Source organism: Sus scrofa, chromosome 12 (genome assembly GCF_000003025.6).
Source record: "Sus scrofa isolate TJ Tabasco breed Duroc chromosome 12, Sscrofa11.1, whole genome shotgun sequence".
Lineage (NCBI taxonomy): Eukaryota > Metazoa > Chordata > Mammalia > Artiodactyla > Suidae > Sus > Sus scrofa.
Window position 1 is genome coordinate 18,910,234 of NC_010454.4, and position 20,164 is coordinate 18,930,397.

At 58.9% G+C, this 20,164-nt stretch overlaps 2 protein-coding genes across 11 annotated transcripts; one reads left to right on the plus strand and one right to left on the minus strand.

Moving 5' to 3' along the window:
- SLC25A39 (solute carrier family 25 member 39) lies at window positions 3,028–9,528 on the plus strand. Of its 4 annotated transcripts, none has more exons than XM_021066107.1 (12): window positions 3,028–3,174; window positions 6,203–6,302; window positions 6,402–6,461; window positions 6,579–6,623; window positions 6,881–7,014; window positions 7,335–7,402; window positions 7,544–7,668; window positions 7,846–8,019; window positions 8,327–8,436; window positions 8,700–8,781; window positions 8,856–8,936; window positions 9,059–9,528. In XM_021066107.1, exons 2-12 carry the CDS (start codon window positions 6,218–6,220, stop codon window positions 9,172–9,174), a joined length of 1,080 nt encoding a protein of 359 aa, XP_020921766.1. In that variant the 5' UTR covers window positions 3,028–3,174; window positions 6,203–6,217; the 3' UTR covers window positions 9,175–9,528.
- RUNDC3A (RUN domain containing 3A) lies at window positions 10,132–19,533 on the minus strand. 7 transcript variants are annotated; one of them, XM_005668758.3, is made up of 11 exons: window positions 19,174–19,533; window positions 15,424–15,539; window positions 14,893–15,026; window positions 14,654–14,739; window positions 13,586–13,675; window positions 13,397–13,477; window positions 13,053–13,218; window positions 12,786–12,943; window positions 11,965–12,102; window positions 11,750–11,856; window positions 10,132–10,715 (listed from the first exon to the last, which is right to left on the minus strand). In XM_005668758.3, exons 1-11 carry the CDS (start codon window positions 19,278–19,280, stop codon window positions 10,573–10,575), a joined length of 1,326 nt encoding a protein of 441 aa, XP_005668815.1. In that variant the 5' UTR covers window positions 19,281–19,533; the 3' UTR covers window positions 10,132–10,572. The 7 variants fall into 7 exon arrangements, with proteins under 7 accessions (XP_005668815.1, XP_003131398.1, XP_005668816.1 ...); XM_003131350.5 differs by having other exon boundaries at window positions 14,893–15,041; window positions 19,174–19,524; XM_005668759.3 differs by having other exon boundaries at window positions 10,132–11,326; window positions 19,174–19,519.

Sequence of the window (20,164 nt, forward strand, 5' to 3'; positions counted from 1 at the left end):
ACACAATAGACTACTACTCAGCCATAAAAGAGAAGAAATAATGCTATTTGCAGCAACACAATGGACCTAGAGATTATCATCCTAAGAGAAGTTAGAGAAAAACAAATACCCTATGGCATCACTCATATGCGGAATCTAAAATATGACATAAATGATTTTACCTACGAAACAGAAACAGACTCACAGACATGGAGAACAGACTCACGGTTACTCAGGCGGGCAAGGGAGATGGACCGGAAGTTTGGGATGGGCAAATGCAAACTATTATGTCTAGAATGGACAAACAAGTTCCTACCATATAGCACAGGGAACTATATTCAATCTCCTGTAATAAACCATAATGGAAAAGAATATGAAAAAGAATATATGTATAACTAAATCCCTTTGCTGTACAGCAGAAACTAGCACTTTGTAACATGTTGTAAATCAACTATAATCCAATAAATAATTTTTTTCTTAGCTTTTTAGGACCATACCCACAGCATATAGAAATTCCCAGGCTAGGGGTTGAATCAGAGCTACATTGCCGGCCTACACCAGAGCCACAGCAACCTCAGATCCAAGCTGCATGTGCGACCTACGCCACAGCTCACGGCACTGCCAAATCCTTAACCCACTGGGCAGGACCAGGGATCGAACCCACATCCTCATGGATAGTAGTCAGATTCGTTACCACTGAGCCACAGCAGGAACTCCCAAAATAAAATGTAATAAATGTATTTTATTAATATCAATAATTATTAATTAATAATTATTGATATTAATTTTAAAGATGCTGGCTGAAATCGAGCTAGCTTCTAAGTCAGATAATTAGGAACACGTTTCCCTAATCCATAGCTGTGAGATGTGCCTATACAGAGAAGCAACAGTATTCACTGCTCTGAGGCCATTTTACATAAGGGACCTGTGCCTCCATGGATTTTGGTATCCGCAGGTGCTCCTGGAACCAAACCCCCATGGATACTGAGCGACGACTGTAGGTGGTTGTCCAGAAAGACAGAGGAAAGCTGAGCGGTGGACGGGGATAAATCCTTGCTGTGTCAGACTGCCCTGCACTTTACAGGACTTGTAGCACCCCTGCCCTGCCCTCTATCACAATCCAGGGGCTCCACTCTTCCTGACCACCACAGACGCCCTCGTAAATCCCCCACATTTCCCCTAGGGGGCGGAAGAGCTCCAGTCGAGAACAACTGCAGGGCATTTTCTCCAGCGCTCTGCTTTTTAATGTAACACTTTTGAGGTTGTTTTACACCTGGCGCTAGAGATCCGCATCCCTTTCAAGGTCGTATTTGTTATATGGAGATATTGGCAGGCAGCTCCCTTTCGGTGGCATTCTGCTGTTACAAACAGGGCCACCATGAAGGCGAGTCATTTCACGTGAGCAAGCCAGTCGGTGGAGGAATTTTTACAGGTGGCCTGGCTGAGTCGGTGTCGGACATTTGGAATTTGGATAGTTATAGCCCCCAACTGCCTTCCCCGGAGGCAGATTAACCCACACTCCCCAGCAGAGTAGAGATAGCCCGTCCCCAGAGTTCCAGGCTTCAGGCTAGGGGGCAGGGGGACAGCAATTCCGGAAAATCTTAGCCAGGACCCTTCCCCTCTGGAGGCCACCTCCTCAGACCACACCCAGGATCCCCTCAATGAAACCCTGGGGTCCAGAAACTGCCCATCCCAGCTTCTCAGGCTATGGGGCCTTGGGGAGATAGAAAGGCCTTTCCCCATGTGGGCTAATCCTAGCTATTACTTTTATTATTACATTTATTTCTCTTTTTAACCCTCAAAAAAAAAAAAAAAGCTTTGTTGCTTTCTGATTCTAAAATAATACATGTTTTTTTAGAGAGAGAAATGCCTTTCCCCACCAACTTTTTACTTTGAAAACTTTTAAAACTTCAGAAAAATTGGGCGTTCCTGTCGTGGCTCAGCAGAAACGAATCTGACTAGCATCCATGAGGAAGCAGGTTCGATCCCTGGCCTTGCTCAGTGGGTTAAGGATCTGGCGTTGCTGTGAGCTGTGGTGCAGGTCGCAGATGTGGCTCGGATCCCATGTTGCTGTGGCTCTGGTGTGGGCCGGTAGCTGTAGATCTGATTGGACCCCTAACCCGGAGAACTTCCATATGCCATGGGTGCAGCCCTAAAAAGACGAAAGAAAAAAAGTTGTAAGAATGGGACAATGAGCACCACACACCCTTCACTTTGATCCGTAATTGCTCTTATTTTGCTACAATGGCTTTAGCTCTTTACTTTTGCTGAACCACGTGAGACTAAGTTGCAGACACTGGCCCCTTGGCACGCAGAGGGCATTTCCTAAGAACAAGGACATTCTCCTCCGAAACCGCTGTATGGTTATCACACTCAAGAAATCGAACATTTGGAGTTCCTGTTGTGGTACAGCGGAAACGAAACCGACTGGGAACCATGAGGTTGCCGGTTCGATCCCTGGCCTTGCTCAGTGGGTCAAGGATCTAGCGTTGCCGTAGGCTGTGGTGTAGGCCAGCAGCTATAGCTCCAATTCAATCCCTAGCCTGGGAATCTCCACATACTGCGGGTGCGGCCCTAAAAAGCAAAAAAAAAAAAAAAAAAAAAAAAAGAAGAAGAAATCTAACATTGATAAGTAATATCAACCTTTATTCAATTTTCTCCAGTTGTCCCAATAAAGTCCTCTCCCACTCCTCCCAGCCTCCTGGGCCCAATCAAAGATTGGACTTGACATTTACCTGTGGGCTCAGTACTTGGATTTCTTGGGGTTCAGCGGGCCGGCAGCCTGGGCCTCTGCCTCCAGGAAGTCACCTCTAGGTGGGCACAGTGCTGGCCCTGAACTCACGGGAGGGACCTGAGCCCTACTTCAGCCCCATAAATGTCTTCCTGGGCCCTGGGGCTGCAAGCTGGGGCTTGCCCTGGAAGAATTCAGCCTCACTATAAACTACCTTCTGTTTATATCACTCCCCCAGTGCCAGGCAAGGACTTGTACGTCACTCCCTGAGATAACCCATGGCGCGGGTATAATTTTCTCCCTTCTACAGTGGAGAGGAATTTGTTTGTCCATCTGACAAGGAGGCCAGCGAGGAGGCCAGATACCATTAGGTGTGCTGTCAGTGTGGACGGTGGCTGAGCCGGTCAGGACAGCGCCACAGCGCCGCCTCCTGTGGCCTCTAGCCTTGCTTCTCAGGACGGCAGGTGAGTCTCAGCAGGGCCCCACAGGTTCACAGACATCTCAAGGCTCCAGCTCCACCTTGCAGTTGCCCTGGTCACCCTTGGAAGACGCCTCCCCCAGCTCCAATAGGGGATAACTTCTCCTGCAGGCCCAGACGGCTGTCACTGCACTGGCCACCACTGGCCTTTGGTTACCCGAGGATCCCCCAAGGTCTTCTCAGTCTCACAGAATTTTCCTGTGGGGGGGTGGCAGGAAATGTGAGCTGCTCCGCTCTGGGTGTGGACTCTACCTAGCTTTTCGCAGATAGCACTTGAGCTAAGAGTCTGTAAATGAGCAGGATGGTGACATCATTCTTATTTTCAGTTGAAGAAACTGAGGTATAGTGACAAATCTCAAAGGCATCCTATGGCAAGAAGAAAACCAGAAATGGAGCGCGAGTCCCTCATTTACTGTGAGGAAGACAGGCTCCGAGGTCTCCGAGGGGGATTCCTGGCTGGGCTACTTTGCAGCTCATCTTGGCTCTGGGGAGGAAAAGGGTGTAAGGAGTTATCACTACCACTGCCTGTATTTAGAGGCAGAGGTAAGATCAGAATCCTGGTTGCTCTAAAGACCCTTTCCAGAACGTTCTGTGCCATGGGGTGGGGTGATGGGGGGATTAATAATAATAATAATAATGACAGTCGTAGTCATTGAGGGCTTCCCATGTGCCAGACAGGGGTCTAAGCACTTTACTGCTATTAAATCATTAAATCCTCACAAAATTTCTGTGAAACGGAAGTATTTTTATCCCCATCAGCTCATTTTGGGCTTCCTAGAGGTGGAGATCCCGAACGTCCTTTCGCAGGGAAAGCACATGGTTGGCCCCTTGGAATCCACGTGCTAAACCGGCGTGCACCGGCCGGCTGGGTGACTCCAGGCCCAGATGGGACCGTTCCCGGCGGTGCAAGGCGGGGGAGCCGGTGACGTCAAAAGCACGGCCTATCCTTCTTAAAGGCGCAGGTTCACACTCCGAGTTAGTTTTTCTGTTGGGACAAATAACCGCTGACCACAGGAAAGTTGTAGAGGCGAGACAGCTGGTGGTCTCGGGTAAGGTCGGGAAAGAAATGCGTCTCCCTGAGAAGCGGGATCAGAGATGGCATCGCAGGATTTATGTCCACCTGTCACCTGGGGAGGCAACCTGGTGCAGGGAAAAAGGTACTTACCCGGTTCTAATACCGGATTCTTCGAGCCTCATTCCGTCTTCTGTAAAATGGGGTTAATAATAACCCATTTCTAGATATTCGGAGATTTAGAAGAAATCGGTTTTGTGAGAGTAAGCAACAAAGAAATGTGGGTCCCCTACCCCTACTCAATCTTCACCCTTTGCGAAGGAGGAATCCGAGGCACAGAGCGGTGCTGTGACCTGCCCAGGGTCACATGGCGATGGGACGAAGCCCAGATTGAATCCGGTTTAACCCAGGTTTCCCGGCTCCCGGGCCAGCCTTCTATCGCTGTCCAGCCTACCAGGCCCAGGTTACTTACTGCTTCTCTAAATCTATTGCTCGCGCTCGCGTGTTACCCGGCAGTTTGTCAAGAGGTCTTGGAATTTCAGTCTCAATGGATTGCCTGTTAAGTGCGGACGGCCCCATTTGATACAGTCGCCGTTGAGTTGTAAAAACTTAGCAGAGTCCGGTAGTTAAATGCTTTGCCATCGCCGATTCAAAAGCCCGCCTCCATGCAGATGAGGAAAATGGGGGGATGCGGAGAGTGCGTTGCTCACGCTCGTTTGCAAAGTTTGAGGGATCAGCAAGCTGCCCGGGTGCTGGTGAGGTGTGTTGGTGACAATACGAAGTCAAGCGTATCACTGCCGCCAGGTCACACGCGGCGCCGAGACCCCCAACCTTGGCGCGTGGGCCCGGCAGGGCACTGGGGAGGCACAGGTGGCGCGGGTCCGAGACAGCGCTGGTCCTGGACGAAGCTGGTACGAGTAGCAGCGCCGGCGTCACTCCGGGCGTGCGGCCGGTCGGCCCACGGGGGCGGGGCCTCCCGGCGCGTTCCGGGGGCGGGGCGAGCTCCGCCGCTTTCCGAGTCGGCCTTGCTGCCCGGTGAGGGCTCGCGGAGCCCGCACCGGCCGCGGAGCCGCTATGGGCCCGCCCGGCCCCGGGCGCCGCGGCGCGCGAGCACCGGCCAAGAGCCAGGTGAGTGGGCAGGACCAGGGTTGAGGGTTCGGCTGGAGACGGAGGCGGGAGTCGGATCTAAGGGGGTCCCGGGGAGGCTGAGCCCGGGGGTGATGGGCTGAAGGCCGGGAGTCGCGGGCCGACCTCGTCGGCCCCACCGGGCGCTCTCTGAGCGGCTCCGGGGTAGAGAGTGTCGCCGAGGGACGAGGAGCTATCTTTCGTCGATCCCCACTTCTCGCACTCTCGGCCGACCGATTTGGGGGAGGGAGAGCAGAGAGACTGTTCTTCCCACCCAGGCCCGGGGCCTGGCGCTTCTGGCCTTGGGAAGATGGGTGCGGGAGAGGACCAGGCACCCATGCCTGCAGTCCCCAGAAAACAGATGGGGGACTGAGTCCCCTTGGCCGCTCTCAGATGTGTTTCTTCCCCTCACTCGTCTGCCCCACCTCTCCATGCCCTGTGACTTGGGGCTCAGGAGTGGGGGGCCTAGAGGGGCGGCTCAGGCGTTTTGATCTTTAGGCCCCAGACCCCCCCCCCCGCACCTACGCTGAAGAGATGCCCCGTAAATCTGTGTGGGGAGGGTAAGGGCATGGCGGTGGGTCATTACTGCCCGTTAAACCATGGGCGACTCTTCCAGTTTCCTTCCCGACTACAGACCAGACCCCCAGAGGGACCTTGGGTAGATCACTTCACCTCTCTGAGCCTCAGGTTCCCCGATGGCAAAGTGGAGTTGGCAGTAATTGCTTTAATGGGTTGTTGCGAGAAACTCACTCTCAGTGGATGGATGGGGTGAGGGTCCGGGTAGTGTCCCCAAGTGCCCCTGCCTTGTTTTCTTTCCCCTCCCCCCGAGTCTGGTTTTGTGGGTAGATGCTCCGTTTGAGTGACCTTTGCTTTCCAGAACTGAAGCTGCGAGATGGCCGAGCAGGACCCCGGGGGCATCAGCCCCCTCCAGCAAATGGTGGCATCAGGCGCTGGGGCTGTGGTCACCTCTCTCTTCAGTAAGAATTGGGGAGGGTCGCGGAGGGGCGGGCAGCTGGGAATTGGAGGGGTCAGGGTGGGTCCTGCAAGGAGTCCTCAGACCTGCCCTCCTCCCCCAGTGACCCCCCTGGATGTGGTGAAGGTCCGCCTGCAGTCTCAGCGCCCCTCGGTGGCCAGTGGTGAGTGCCCAACCCCAGAGCCCGTAGGGTAGGGGCTGGTGCCAAGGATTTCCCAGAGGTGGGGGCTTCCGAGTAGGTAGGGGACACTCCCAACTTGGGTACTGCCTTGTATTTTAGAGCTGATGCCTCCATCCAGACTCTGGAGCCTCTCCTACGCCAAATGTGAGTGCCCTAAGCCACAGGGTACCTGTAAGGGTCCAGGGGAGGGAGTGTACCAGTCTGCCCAGGGCTCACAGGGGCCCCACAGCTATGGACTAGCACTGGCTTCTAGATCCCATCAGCCACCCCTCTCTCTCTGACACAAGAATGTCCACCCATGGACCCCAGGCTCTGCCGGCCCTCCAGGGATGGGGATGGGAGCGCACTGCCTCCTGCAGGGTTCCAGGCCTGTCATCCTGATGCCCCCACTCCTTCCCCAGTGCCCTCCTCTCTCCAATCCACAGGGAAGTGCTTCCTGTACTGCAATGGTGTCCTAGAGCCCCTGTACCTGTGCCCGAATGGTACTCGCTGTGCCACCTGGTTTCAGGACCCCACTCGCTTCACTGGCACCGTGGTGAGGAGCAGCTGCACCCTGAGCTGGGCCTGTAGGCCTTGCTGAGGGGTACAGATTGGTTGGGCAGCAGACTAGGAAAGAATGAGTAGTGGGAAGCATGTAGGGCTGGCCAGTTCGGTTTGGGAAGGGCTTCCCTGAGGAGGTGGTGCCTTCAGGAGGTTTTGAAGGGTGAATAGGAGTCCACTTAGAGCCAATTAGGGAATTATGTGTGTGGAGGCCTGAGCAGAGGCATCAGGCCAGGGCCCAGCCTGGGCCATGTCCATCACAGGCCTTGTTCACACTCATCCTCCCTCCCCCTGGGCTGGTGCCTGCTTGGCCAGGATGCCTTTGTGAAGATCGTGAGACACGAGGGCACCAGGACCCTGTGGAGTGGCCTCCCAGCCACCCTGTGAGTACCCCAGTACTGTGTCTGGTCTCCTCCTGTTACCCCACAGATCCCTTACTGCCCTGTGGGCCGGCCAGGCGAGGCAGGGAGGCTGGGGGTTAGGGAGCGTGGGGAGTCTTGGCTAAGCTGTTGAAAACCCTGTAGGGTGATGACTGTGCCAGCCACTGCCGTCTACTTCACCGCCTACGACCAACTCAAGGCCTTCCTGTGTGGGCGAGCCCTGACCTCTGACCTCTATGCGCCCATGGTGGCTGGCGCCCTGGCCCGCCGTGAGCACAGCCCTGGGCCCTCAACCGCCCCCTGACCCCACCTGTGCCCAAGTTCAGTCCTGACTCCCAGCCCCACCTCTGCCAGCCTGGGGGTGGGGGGGGTTGCCCAAGGCCCCCAGACTGGGCAAGCGGCCCCTGGGACCTGTGAGCTGACCCCTCCCCACCGTTCCCTCCCAGTGGGCACCGTGACTGTGATCAGTCCCTTGGAGCTGGTTCGAACAAAGCTGCAGGCTCAGCATCTGTCGTACCGGGAGCTGGGCACCTGCGTCCGAGCTGCTGTGGCTCAGGGCGGCTGGCGCTCACTGTGGCTGGGCTGGGGTCCCACTGCCCTCCGCGATGTGCCCTTCTCAGGTAGGCACCACACCAGGGGTGCAGGGGGTGGGGGAGCCTTCGGATGAGGCCCCAGGTGATGTCCACAGCCAAGTCGCAGCTCCTGGCCTTGATGTCACGTGATTTCTCTGAGCCAGGAATAGCTCATCTGTGAAACAGGCCCCAGCAGGTGGGATATTCGCCCAGGTTTTCAGCGATGCAGGAACAGGAGCAGGCAGGCCTTGTGACTGGGAGGGAGCAGTTGCGACGTAGGTCCACGGAGGCTGGGCGCGCTGGGCCCTGCCCCCTGCCCTCCTCACCTCTCCCGCGTGCGCCCCTGTGCTCCCAGCCCTGTATTGGTTCAACTACGAGCTGGTGAAGAGCTGGCTGACTGCGTTCAGGCCAAAGGACCCAACCTCCGTGGGCATCAGCTTTGTGGCTGGCGGCATCTCAGGGACGGTGAGTTGCCCAAGCTGGGAGGGAGGCCAGCAGAGTTGTCCTTGTGGGGCAAAGGGCGGAGGGCGGAGGGCGGAGGGCGGGCCCTGGGGTGTGGAGAGGCTGGCAGAGGTTCGGGGAAGAGTCCTCACCCGCCTGGCAAGGTGGCCACACGCGCCCCTCCCCTGGCGAAGCTCTGGCTGAGGCTGGCGGCCCCCGTCTGTCCAGATACCAGGGGTGGGGGTCCTGGGAATAGAGACGAGCCCCCACCCCACTCCCACCCCCAGGTGGCGGCCATCCTGACTCTACCCTTCGACGTGGTGAAGACTCAACGCCAGGTCGCGCTTGGAGCGGTGGAGGCTGTGAGAGGTGCGGGGCCCTGGCGGGTGTGGGGCAGGGCAGCCGGGCAGCAGGGTCTTACTGGACTGAGCCTTGGTTTGCAGTGACGCCCCCGCGCGCCATCTCCACCTGGCTGCTGCTGCAGAGGATCCGGGCCGAGTCGGGCACCAGGGGGCTCTTTGCAGGTGGGTGTCTCTGAGTGTGTGTGTGTGTGTGTGTGTCTGTCTGTCTGTCTGTGTCCAGGCCCTGGTGGATCTGGGGCCCCCGGGACCTGACCTCTGACCCCGGCCGCTCCCTCCCGCCACAGGCTTCCTCCCGAGGATCGTCAAGGCCGCCCCCTCCTGCGCCATCATGATCAGCACGTATGAGTTCGGCAAAAGCTTCTTCCAGAGGCTCAACCGGGAACAGCCTCTGGGCCCTTGAAAGGAGTGAGGGGACAGGGACCCCATCTCTTCCACGGGTGGGGTGAGGCAGGAGGAGACTGAGCCAAGTGCCTTTTCCTCAGCACTGAGGGGAGGGGCCCCGTTTCTCTTTCCTCTCCGCTCTGAGCCCCAGGCCCCCCACCCCAGACCTCTTCCTGCTGCTCCCCATTCCCCAGCCCCGTGAATCATCTCTCCCCCCCACGTTCAAGACCAAATCTGCTAACTACCCGCACCCCCCATTCCCTGGTGTGTCTGCTGTAGCCGGGCCTGCCCCTGAAAGCCTGCGGGCCTGGCGTGGTCTGCACCCGCCTCTGTTAATTCCTTGAGTCTAAAGATGATAAACTTCTTTCCAGTGCCTGTGACTCTGGGAATGGGGGGTCTGCGGTGGGTGGCCCGGTGGGTGAGGAAGCAGGGCACGGTGAAGGCAGTGTGTACAGAAGAGTCCCAGAAGGGACCGTGATGTCGGCTTTGGCTCTCCGGGTCTTGCCCACGTAGAGGACCCCACACACAACTTGGAGCCGGGTCAGGGTAAGGACCCAGGGTTGAAGGGCTGGTGAGACTTGCCCCAAGGGCACAAACTTTCAGTGACCACCCAGGAGGGAGGGTGGCTTCACAGCCAGGCTTCGGCCTAGTGGAAGGAGCTGGACCTGTAGGCCAGAGCTGACTTGCTCAGGAAGGTGGCAAGGAAACGGGGCCCTGCCTTCGCCATCCTGCCCCCTGGGACGCCCCGCGTCTTCTCTGCCTGGGATGAATGAGTTACTAATTGGATCAGGGCGCAGGGGCCCTTACACGTTCCGGTCCCACGCTGGGCTGACCTGATACTTAGGAAAGCTGCCCACTCCCTGAAATCCTCCTACCACGGGGCACACACGGACTCTGGTCCAGCACGGCCTTGGCCCCGGTGCCAGCCCCTCCACGTTCTGGGCCCTGTCCCAGCCCCCCACAGACAAGGCTGCCCTCAGTCCTCTGGTTTTTATTTGCCTGATGGCCTCAGAGGCTCTCCCCTCCTCCACCTCCTTGGAGACCAAGGACGGAGTGGCTCCACGGTGTACACAGGAACAGACGGGAGAGGCATGAGAGGTGGGGGTGCTGAGGCTGGGCCACCAGCTCCTAAGGAGGGTGGGGAGATGAGCAGAGGAGAGTCCAGTAGGGAGCGAGTCAGGCGTCAAGGTCGGCGGAAGAATAAGCTCCCCGCAGCCTTGGCGCCCCAGCCTCTGGGGCCCAGCCGGCCTCCCTTGGCAGCTCCTGCCTCCTCGGGCAAGAAGTTAAACTGGGCTAGAAGCAAAGGGTGTCTTTCCCCAGACGCTCCTGGAGGGTGGCCTGGATTGGGGGACTGAGGACAGGTGGCAGGCGTCTGTGCCCCTGGCAGGTGCGGCTGGCACCCCCCGGGGGCAACTCCTCAGCTGGGGCTCAGTGCCGGGCTGCCCTCAGGACTGTCGCTCACCAGGCACTCGTTGGATTTGAAGCTCGCCAGCGACTTGCAGCTGGGGATGGAGGCCAGGGAGCCGCAGAGGCCCAGCATGGAGGGCGTGGGGTCCTTCCCTGGGGAGAGAGGGGGGGTGAGGCCGGGCCAACCGGTCTGCGTGTGTGTGAGTTGGGGCGTGCGCAGGTGCAGGCAGTGAAGGGACAGCCCTCAGGTCACCCACCAGGCGGCCTTCCTCATTTCTGGAGCGTTTGCCTTCTGCAACGCACCCTTGCTCAGCACCTGCCCGCGCCATGCACAGAGCTGGGGACACTGTATTGTAATCGTCAGTTGATGTCTCTGTCTCCCCCCTGAGGTTCACCCTCTCTCTTTGTCCATTTATTAAACACACGGTGAGCACTTGTTCCGTTCCAAGCACGGGGGATACAGAGAACGGACGAGACACGGTCCCTGCCCTCACGGAGCTCACAGTCTGGTGGGGAGACAGACACACGGACAATCACAAACACAGTGTGGCGGGCTTCCACATCCATGGCCTGCCTCGTCTCAAAGAGGATCTAGGGTCATCCAGTGCAGTGTAGGTTTTAGAAAGAAAAGACAAGGAGTCCAGGCACCAGGAAAACTAGGGTGGGAAACCAAGGAGAAGCCAGGGGGAGGGCAACACAAAAATGCATGCGTTGAAGTCCTGGACATTCGCTTGAAGGGAGCCACTAATTTGGCTCTGAGCTTCCTGGCAGCCAAAGAAAAGGGGGAAACAACGGTCAGGTGACTGGTTCACAGAGGGCATGAGATAAGAGCAAATTAGGCAAAGAACTCCCCGAGGGTCTGTGAGGAGCCCCTTCACGATGGCTCCATACCAAAAAGCCATCGAGCCCTCACCATGTGCCAACACTGGGGATTATTCTAAGCGGCATCCCCATCTTACGGACGAGAAGGGCTCAGCAAGGTGAAGTCACTGACCAAGCTCACACAACCAGAGGGGGCACAGCCGCCATCGGCACCCGGGTCTACATGACACCCCAAACCAAGCTCCCAATTGCTGTGCTAAGCTCTCGGGAAGGGCCGAGCCAATGAGGGAAGTGGCCAGAGCCTGACTACAGGCCCCGAGGCCTGGCCTCAGCCCTTCCCCGGCGGGTGCTGGGTGCTGGCTCACCGATGGGGCCCCAAGGCTCCTCGTCCCGCTTGCCCTCTCCCAGACGCTGGGAGTCTGAGCTCAGACTGGCTTCTGCTGACAGCGGCTCCGTGCTCATGAAACTGTGTCTGCGGCAAAGCAGAGAGCTAGTATACAGGCAGCGGCCCTCGGACCCGGCGCCCTCTTCCCTGGGAGGGACAGCACTCAGGCCCAGGCTGAGCGTGGCTGGGGCTTACCTCCGGTAGAGCTTGGGGTTGTTAGTGCCTTCGGCCCCGTTGAGTGTCCCCAGTGATGGCCACTGGTTGACCAGGCGTGCAGTGAGGTCCTTGGAACCCTGGGCCAGGGGAGCGTGGTCACCGGGGATCAGACCTGTCCTGGGATGGGGAGGGGGGGTCAGGCCTGGCCAGGAAGGGGCTCAGCAAGAGGTGGGAGAGGAGTTAGGATTGAAACCTGGGTAGCAGAAACGGGTATGAATGTTCATCAGTGGGGCAGATCCTGGGGGTCAGAAGGATGATGGGAATTAGTGTCCGGGGTTAGGGGAATAGCAGGATGTGGACGGAGTCAGGGGATGGGCCTTGGTGCCGAATAGTGTGGGAATCATGAAGAGTTAGGGGATGTTGGGGGTTATGCTGGGAGGAGCGGTTAAAGGGATGGATAGGGGTGAGGTCAGGGGTCACCATGGCTGATGATGATGGGCCTACACTGCAGGTCAGAGGGGTGTTGAACAGAGGGGAAAGGGCAACCCTGTTGAAGGCTGAGGAACAGAGGTCCTTATGAGCTATGTTGGGGTCCTTGGTAGTGTCAAGAGTCCCAGAAGTAATGGCCATTCTAGCTGGTGGCAGATAATTGAAGGTGAAGTGGGGAAGCTGGTTTTGGGGGGGGGGTCCTCGTGTTGATAACGTTAGGTCGCGCGAGGGTGGGGATCTGTGGATGAAGGTGACAGGCTGTTGGTATCGGGAAAGGTGACGTTAGAGTCAGCGGGGGCGATGGTGGGGTTCCCTGGGGTGATGTGTTGGGGGAGGCGGAGGAACGGGGTCAGGGCGGCGGCGGCGCTCACAGCTGCTCCTGCAGCTCCAGGATCACGCCTTCCAGCTCCCGCTTCTCGCGCTGGTTCTGCGCCGCCGCCTCCTCCAGCTGCAGCTGCAGCCGCCGGTTCTCCGCCTCCAGGTCTTTCAGCTGCGACTCGCGCAGACGCACCAGCTCCTCCAGGTAGCCCTGCGGGGCGCCGGCTCAGCCAGGGTGGCAGGAGGAAAGGGGGGGTCCCCGCGGCCGCCCCAGCCGCCCCGCCCTCCTCAGGGCTCCCCTCCCCTCCCCCACCGCGCACCTTCTGCGCGTAGACAATGCGGAACTTCTGTTCCATCTTATGCCACTTGCTGTACCAGCTGTCCTCGTCGGTGACGAGCGGCAGGTAAGGGTGCTCGGGTGAGTTGTCCTCACTCGTGCTGCTCTCGGCGCTGTGCCGCTCCTCCTCGTCCGTCAGGTAGTCGTAGCTTGGGGAAGGGAGCAGTGGGCACTTGCCGGCCCTGCCCGCTGGCGTGCCCCACGCCAGCCCGCTTGGGCGGGGGCACCAAGATTCTCCCTGCCGCCGGCCTCCCCCCGCCATCCCCGCCCCTTAGGGCGGTCTTCTGACCGCACCCACCAACCACCGGCAACAATCAGGCTGCTCACCTCTGGGTGAACTTCAGGTAGGGCGTGTAGTCGATGACCACGGGGGTCTTCCCGTCCAGCACTTCGCCCTTTAGGCAGAAGCTGGGGGCAGAGGAGCCACAGGATGGCAGGCGGGTATGAGGGGACGGGAGTGTGGACTTTCTCGGAGAAACATCCCCATCGCCATGGCCACCGCCACGCAGCCCCCACCTGAAATCTATGGCGCTCAGGCCGATCAGCATCCCGGTGAGGACCGTGGCTTCCTCCCGCAGCATGATGGCTCCCGAGTCATAGAAACGTCTGTAGGGAGGGGGGAAGGGGCCGATGGTGGAGCACCTCCCACGAAGCCTCAAGGCTTCTCTTGGCTCATTACAGACTCTCCTAGAGGAAGGAGGTATCTCTTTCCTGTTCACTCAGCTGAGGATTTGTCTCCCCCTCAGACTGGGACCCGCTGGGGACAGTGCCTGGGTCTCCCACCTACTAGAACAAGCGTCCCCCGAGAATAGAGCTCCACCCTCTGAACTACCCCTTCCCCATCAAGCACTGGGTCACCCAGATCCTTAAAATCAGGAAACAAGTTCTAAAACGTGCTTGCATACAGTCAGTGCTCAAAAACATGCTGATGTGAACTCTGAAATGCGAGGGCAGGCTAGACCTACAATGCAGTAAAAACAGCAGTTTGAGTGTGGCCACCTGGGGGAGGGGGCGGTGGGTAGGTCCGTGCCTGTGCTGTACTCAGACGGCTTCAAACGCACCTTCCCCACGGACACATCTTCCCTGTGACCCTGCCCCCCCAGACCCGCGCTCTCTGCAAACCCTCAGCGCAAGGATTGAAGCTCTGGACACCGGGACTCTGTAGTCCATGGGTCGCAAGCACAGACTGCTGTTATCGTTTGGGAAGCAGATAGGGCTGTGTGTTAGAGGTCGTGGAACACGGCCAGCAAGAGAAACGATACATGGCTGAGGCTTGTCCCCGGCTGTGTCTAAGGGTAGAGCTGCGTCTGAGACCCGTGCTAGGCAGTCATGGAAGATAATGAATTTGACTTGGAAGAGAGGGTGGTGGTGCTAAAGTCGTGTTCTGGGACGGGAGACCCATCGGACTGGTAGACAGTCTGAGAGAGGGAAACTAGCAGTGCATGCTGGGAGTTGTAGTCCAGGTGCTAAAGGGTGCAGCAGGAACTTAAGGATCACATGCGTTTAGGCAATGCATGTGCCCACTGGGACTTGTGGTCCACACTGCCAGAGGTGGCGGCGGGGGGCCGGGGGGGGTGATCTGACCTGGTGGTCCGGGTGTCCCGCAGGGCTGTGGTGATGTATTCCGACATGCGCTTCTCCATCAGTGCCACTCGGATCCATGCCCGGCCCTGGAAAGAAGGCTTACCATCTTACTTGCTGCCCCAAAAGGACCCGTGCACCACTTGGCACCGTGGGCAGGGGCGAGGACCAAGGAGCAGGCTGCCCCCTGTACCCAGAGCAGGAAGCAGCTGCCCTGGCTCCGCCCTCTACCGACGGCTCACCTTGGCTCGGGCTGTGCTGATGTTCTCCATGTTCTCGATGCTGCTCACGCAGTTGTTGGGCACTTTGCTGCAGGCCAGCCGGATGTAGTCCCAGAAGCCCCGCTGCCCATCTGAGCTGAACCAGCTCACCGGACCTGCTGGGGCACAGGCTGAGCCAGGGCAGGGAAGGGGCTCAGCAAGACCAGGGAGTTTGGAGAGGGTCCATGTACTGGGGCACACACATGCGTAAGCACAAGCAGCCATGCACACCCGTAGCACCTCCCCCAAACATACGTGCACACACATGCATGTACACACAGGGCACACCAGCCCATAATTGCATGCCCACTGATGGGGCTTGTGGGCACCCACCGTTTTGTGCCCAGAGGACCCCTCCCCTCTTCCCAGCTCTGTGGACGAGCTTCTGTGCATGGTCCAGAATTGGAGCCAGGGTCAAGGATGGGGTTCAGAAAGCCACAGAGTAGGGTGGCTGGAAGCTAAAGGTTGGGAGTTGGGAGGGCTGGGCAGTGGGAGACAGGAACCTGGGCCCACCTTTGAAACGGTGGCTGAGGATCTGCTCTAAGATGGCTGCAAAATTCACAAACTCCTCGGATGAGTCGTCGATGGGCTCTGCCGTGTACTTCTCCAGCAGGGTTTTCACAGAGAACCTGGGCGAGGGGGAAGGAGAAGGGGCAGTGGGGTGTCAGGTGGGAAGACAGGGTGGCTGCGGGTAGAAGAAAGGCATCAGGCAAAGAGAGGGAAGCAAGGGCAGAGAAGAGGTCCCAGGATGGATGTGGTGGGGAGGTAGCGGAAGAGACGGCGGGAGGCAGGCGACAATAGAGTGACCGTGGAGGTGCTGTGACATGGGAGAATAGGGTGGCAGGTGGGAGACTGACACAGTGGGTGACAGGAGAGGTGACAGGCAGAGAAAGGGGGCTTGGGGAACAAGGTATGAGGGGGTGACACGAAAGATGAAGCCCCTTCCTCCTTGCTGCCCCGCCTCCCCTCCCGTAGTGACTCCCCTAGTGTCAGAGAAGGGTGGGAGTCGGGAGCTGCTTTGTGCCTCTGCCCTGAGCTGTCTTCTGCTACTGCTGGAATGACCTCCAGTCCCTTCCAGGGTGGGGCTGGGGGTCACCTGTGCCAGGGCATGTGAGTTGGCGCTGAGCACATGGAGCGTGTGCATGCCTGGGCGGCCAGGTGGGCTTCTAGCACACGGATGCCCCCCCTTCCCCCTTTTCCTTCCTAGCTCGGCCACCCACACACCAGCTGCCCAGAACCAAGCGATGCGGAGCTAGGCAGAGGGACATGCAGGGTGTGGGTCTGACACACACAGTGGGTGGGAGGGGGCACTGGCAGCAGATCTCTGGAAGGGGCTTGGGGGCCCGAACACCTGGCTTCTCAGCGAGGAAGGAAGCCAAGGGACGCCCATGGGGCTGAGGGACTGGAGCCCAGCAGCCCCCATCCCTCTTTCCAGTCCTGCTTGGAGCTCCGGCCTCCTCTGCAGTCCCCACGCCTGCAGTCACCACCTGCCATTGCTGCAGCGGGGTGGGGCAGGGGTGAGGACGAGGCTCCCAACGCCCCGTTATTGTCCCACTGTGGGTGGCACAGCAGGGGCGAGGTATCCAGGGATGCAGGGGCTGCTTGGAACTGTCCCTTTTTTTTCTAAGCTCATCAAGCCCTGCAATGTGCCAAGCACTCTGCCTGGGTATCTCATCCATCCCCACGGCAGACCTGGGAGGAAGGTCTCCTCATTATCACCCACATCCCCATGTTACAGGCCCGGTAGCTGAGGGTCCAAGAGCTTGAGTGATCTGTTCAAAGTCATGCAGCCTGTGGAGAGTCAACAGGTAGGGCTGATTCCAAAGCCCTCGCTCTTTCTGCTACATCTGTGGCCTCCTGGTGGCTGCTCAGTAGAGGCCCCTGAGCAGCCCCTCCCTCTTCCAACCTCTGTCCTCTACTCAGCAGGCTCCAGCCCTTGAGCACTGGCCTCTGGGGCTCTTGGACTAAGCCCAAGGACCTCCCTCCCTTCCCTTTGGGCTTGGAGTTAGTCTGGCCTGAGATCAGAGCCAGGTCAGTGCTGGGTTGCACTAGGGAGAGGCAGCCTGGGTGAACAAATCCTGTGTCCTTGTGATACCGATGTGGCCTTGGACAAGTCATTTAATCTCTCCAAGGCCCATTTTCCCAAATGCAGACAAGAATAATAGTATTTGTCTTATCAAAATTTGGTTCAGATCCCAAGACATATCTGGAAGGTGAGTGTACAGGTCATTGGCCAGGGGTGGTGAGGAGCCGGGCCTTTAACGGGATGGCCAGAGGAAGCCTGAGTTTAAGGCATTATCTGGGCTTCATTGTGCAGCCCCTCCCCCGTGATTTCTTCTGGTCTTTTGGGTCAGACCTCAGTGGGGGCCTGCAGCCGGTTTCAGCATGGCAGCCATCTGCCATCTGCCCTCAGGGGTGCTGCAGAACTGGTCATCGCCCCCGGGAGCCCTGTGGTGTGTTCCCTGTTAGGAGGTGCAGTGGCTGCTGCAGGTTGCCATGGAGACAGGGCAGCCAGGGCCCAGGGGAGTCCTTGGCCTGCTAAAGGGAACTGTTCTGGGAGCTGGAGGCAAACCACATGACAAGGATGAGGCAGCAGGGGCCTGAGAGGTTTCTGAGCCTTTGTCATGCTTCCGATCCCCCCCGGCAAAACTCCATCCCTCACACCCCAGCTCTGAGCCCACTTCCAATCCACCAGAGCCTCTGCTTCTCCAGCCTAGGCCAAGGGGAGTTCCCTGCTTCCCCACACCCTCAAGAGGCCCAGGTGTCCTGGCAGGCAAGAGAAAGGAGAGGAACCTAGGTGTTGAAGAGAGAGGAGAGGGCCAGGAAGGATGTCCTCGGCATGAGGCTACGGGGCTAGGCTCCTCTGGGCTTTCTGTCATTACCATTCCTTGGTGGGGCTGTTACAATGTTACAATGGGGATGAAGCGCCCAAGGCCCAGAGTGGTTAGGAGACTTCCCCAAGTTTGCACAGCTAATAACTGTTAAAGTAAGAGCTTGAACCTAGGGCCATCTTTATTTACACCAGCCGACAGGGTTTGAGGGTGAGCATAGAGGCAGAGGTTTGCATTTGGGCTGGGCCATTGCTGCACTCATTCCTGCTACAATATTCTGGGTGTTTTTGCAGGGGTCCGATGTGCACAGCACTGTGCTAGGCCCTAGGGATATGATGGTGTGAGACAGACGCAGTGTGGCTGCGTGTGTGCCCAGAACCCTGGAAGGAGCTGTAGAAGATGGGAGCCTGGGCGTCAGGTGGGCACTGAGTCCTAGGGGAAAGAGCAGGGCCAAGGCCTGTGTGCAGGCAGGTGGGGCTGGCCAGGGAAGACAGCTGAGCTCTGCACTGGGAGCACCCTGCCCTTGGAGGTGGCATAGGGGAGAGGGGAGGTTGCAGATGGAGAAGGCAGCTGGCATGGGGACCCAAGGGGAGAGATGAGGGCAGGTGAGGGCCGAGGGACAGGGGCTGAGCTACTGGCCATTCCTGGCTTCAGGGCAGGGCCGGGAGGGTGAACCACTGCAGGCCTGGGAAGTGGGAAGGTTCATTTCCTGAGCCTCAAGAAAGCGGGCAAGGCTTCTGAACACTGCGACAGCCCCACCCTCAGGGACCAGTGGCTCTGCCCTCCCAACCTCCTCCCGGCCAACCCAAGAGACCCAGGCTTCTGTGGTCAGGCCCTCAGTCCTTCCCAAAGCAGAGCTAGTGCCCCACACTCTTCACTGCACTGATTCGGGGACATTGCCTACATGCCCAGTTAACCCTGCCCTAGGCTGCAGCTGCCCAGACATGGAGGAAGGTACATCCCTGCTCCAAGATTTAAGCATCAGCATCTCCACGGAAAGCCCCACCCCAAAGAGGCCAGGCTGACGGGGAGAGTGAGGGTATGCTCGGAGGGATACCCCCTGTCCCCTCGGTTCTCCTCAGCCCACCCAGCTCCCGCCCCCAGCAAGGGAGCCAGCCATCCTCACCCCTCCCCCTCGCACACAATGTCACTTCCTGGTTCTACAGGAAGCTGCAGTGCTAATTAAACACCCCTAACCCCCCGGGCTGCAGGCTGAGCAGAGGCCTGGCTAGGCCTAGAGGGGTAGGCATCAGACCTCCCCAGGCCTGGCCCTGAGGACAGTGGATGCGCTTCTCTTAACCTTGCGCTGCCTCCCTTTCCTCCGCGGCTGCTGTGCAGCCATCCTCCCGCGGGCACTCTCAGGCCGGGTTTCGGCAGCCCACCCCCACGCCTCTCCCGGACCACCCCACCCCCGCCCGGCGGCGGCGCCCACCTGCACACGGTGATCAGGTTCCTACGCTCCACGGCCACATTCCGGGAAGATGCTTTCTTGGAGGACAACCCCAGAGCCATGGTGGTCTGGACAAAGCTCGCTTCCATCCAGATGTGTGGCCACTGCTGCCGCCGTCAGCTGCCCACCCGGCGCCGCGGCCCCCCCCAACAGATCACGGCTGGGCCCTCTGCCCGCCGGGGCCCCTCGACCCCTCCAAGGCCATCCTCTTGCCGCTGCGCCTGTTGCCCGGCCCCCTGGCTCCCTCCCCAGGCGGCGATTCCGGAGCAAAACAAGGCCGGGGAGGGAGCTCTCCGAGGTGCTGAGCCGGGGCGCGTCACCCCCCCCTCCCCTAGCCTCCCGCCCCCCCTCGGCAGGTGACGTCAGGGCCCTCGGGCCCCGCCCCCCGGCAGGCCGGGGACCAATCCGCAGAGGGTGCAGGATTTGGGGGCGGGGAGGGAGAGGAGAGCACTGGGCCTCAGGGAGGACTGAAGGGGGTCCCCGGAAGACGCAGCGTTTGGAAGGAAGAAAAGGGGCATCTGGCTTGTCCTCCACCCCCGTGATCAGAGCCCGGTACCCCACGCTTCGCATCTCTGAGCTCCGACCCCTCTACCCCCTTGTTTCTTATCTGCGATCAGTGGGGTCTAGCTCAGATTTCGCCCCCTGATTTCTCCTCACCTCCTGTACTCTCGTCTCAGCCTCGGCCCCCACCCGTTCAGTGTCGGCATTCCCAGCGAGGCCAGAACCAATCCTAGAGACCAAGGAGCAGTGAGAGCCTGCGTGACTGTCTGCGCCCGGGGGGGAGGGGGTGGACTTGTCTGCAGCAGCCGGCTTCTAGGGTGGGGGATGGGAATCCAGCCTATGCGGTAGGAGCCCAGCGCCTGGGACTCCTCTGGACAGTGAATGGAGCAGATTGGCAGCTAAGGGCCTGGGCTCTGTGGAGGTTCCCAGCCGCAGAGCTGGTGCCCAAAGTAGTAGGAAGGCAACTGCTCCT

Bases quoted from the DNA above. Each gene is read 5' to 3' on its own strand.
- SLC25A39 (XM_021066107.1), top strand. From the start codon at position 6,218: ATGGCCGAGCAGGACCCCGGGGGCATCAGCCCCCTCCAGCAAATGGTG. The intron at 6,462-6,578 runs GTGAGTGCCCAA...CTTGTATTTTAG, and splicing joins GCGCCCCTCGGTGGCCAGTG to AGCTGATGCCTCCATCCAGA. The intron at 8,782-8,855 runs GTGCGGGGCCCT...CTTGGTTTGCAG, and splicing joins AGCGGTGGAGGCTGTGAGAG to TGACGCCCCCGCGCGCCATC.
- RUNDC3A (XM_021066868.1), bottom strand. From the start codon at position 15,303: ATGCACAGAAGCTCGTCCACAGAGCTGGGAAGAGGGGAGGGGTCCTCT. The intron at 13,478-13,585 runs GTGGGGGCTGCG...CTCTGCCCCCAG, and splicing joins CTGAGCGCCATAGATTTCAG to CTTCTGCCTAAAGGGCGAAG. The intron at 13,219-13,396 runs GTGAGCAGCCTG...CCCTTCCCCAAG, and splicing joins TACCTGAAGTTCACCCAGAG to CTACGACTACCTGACGGACG.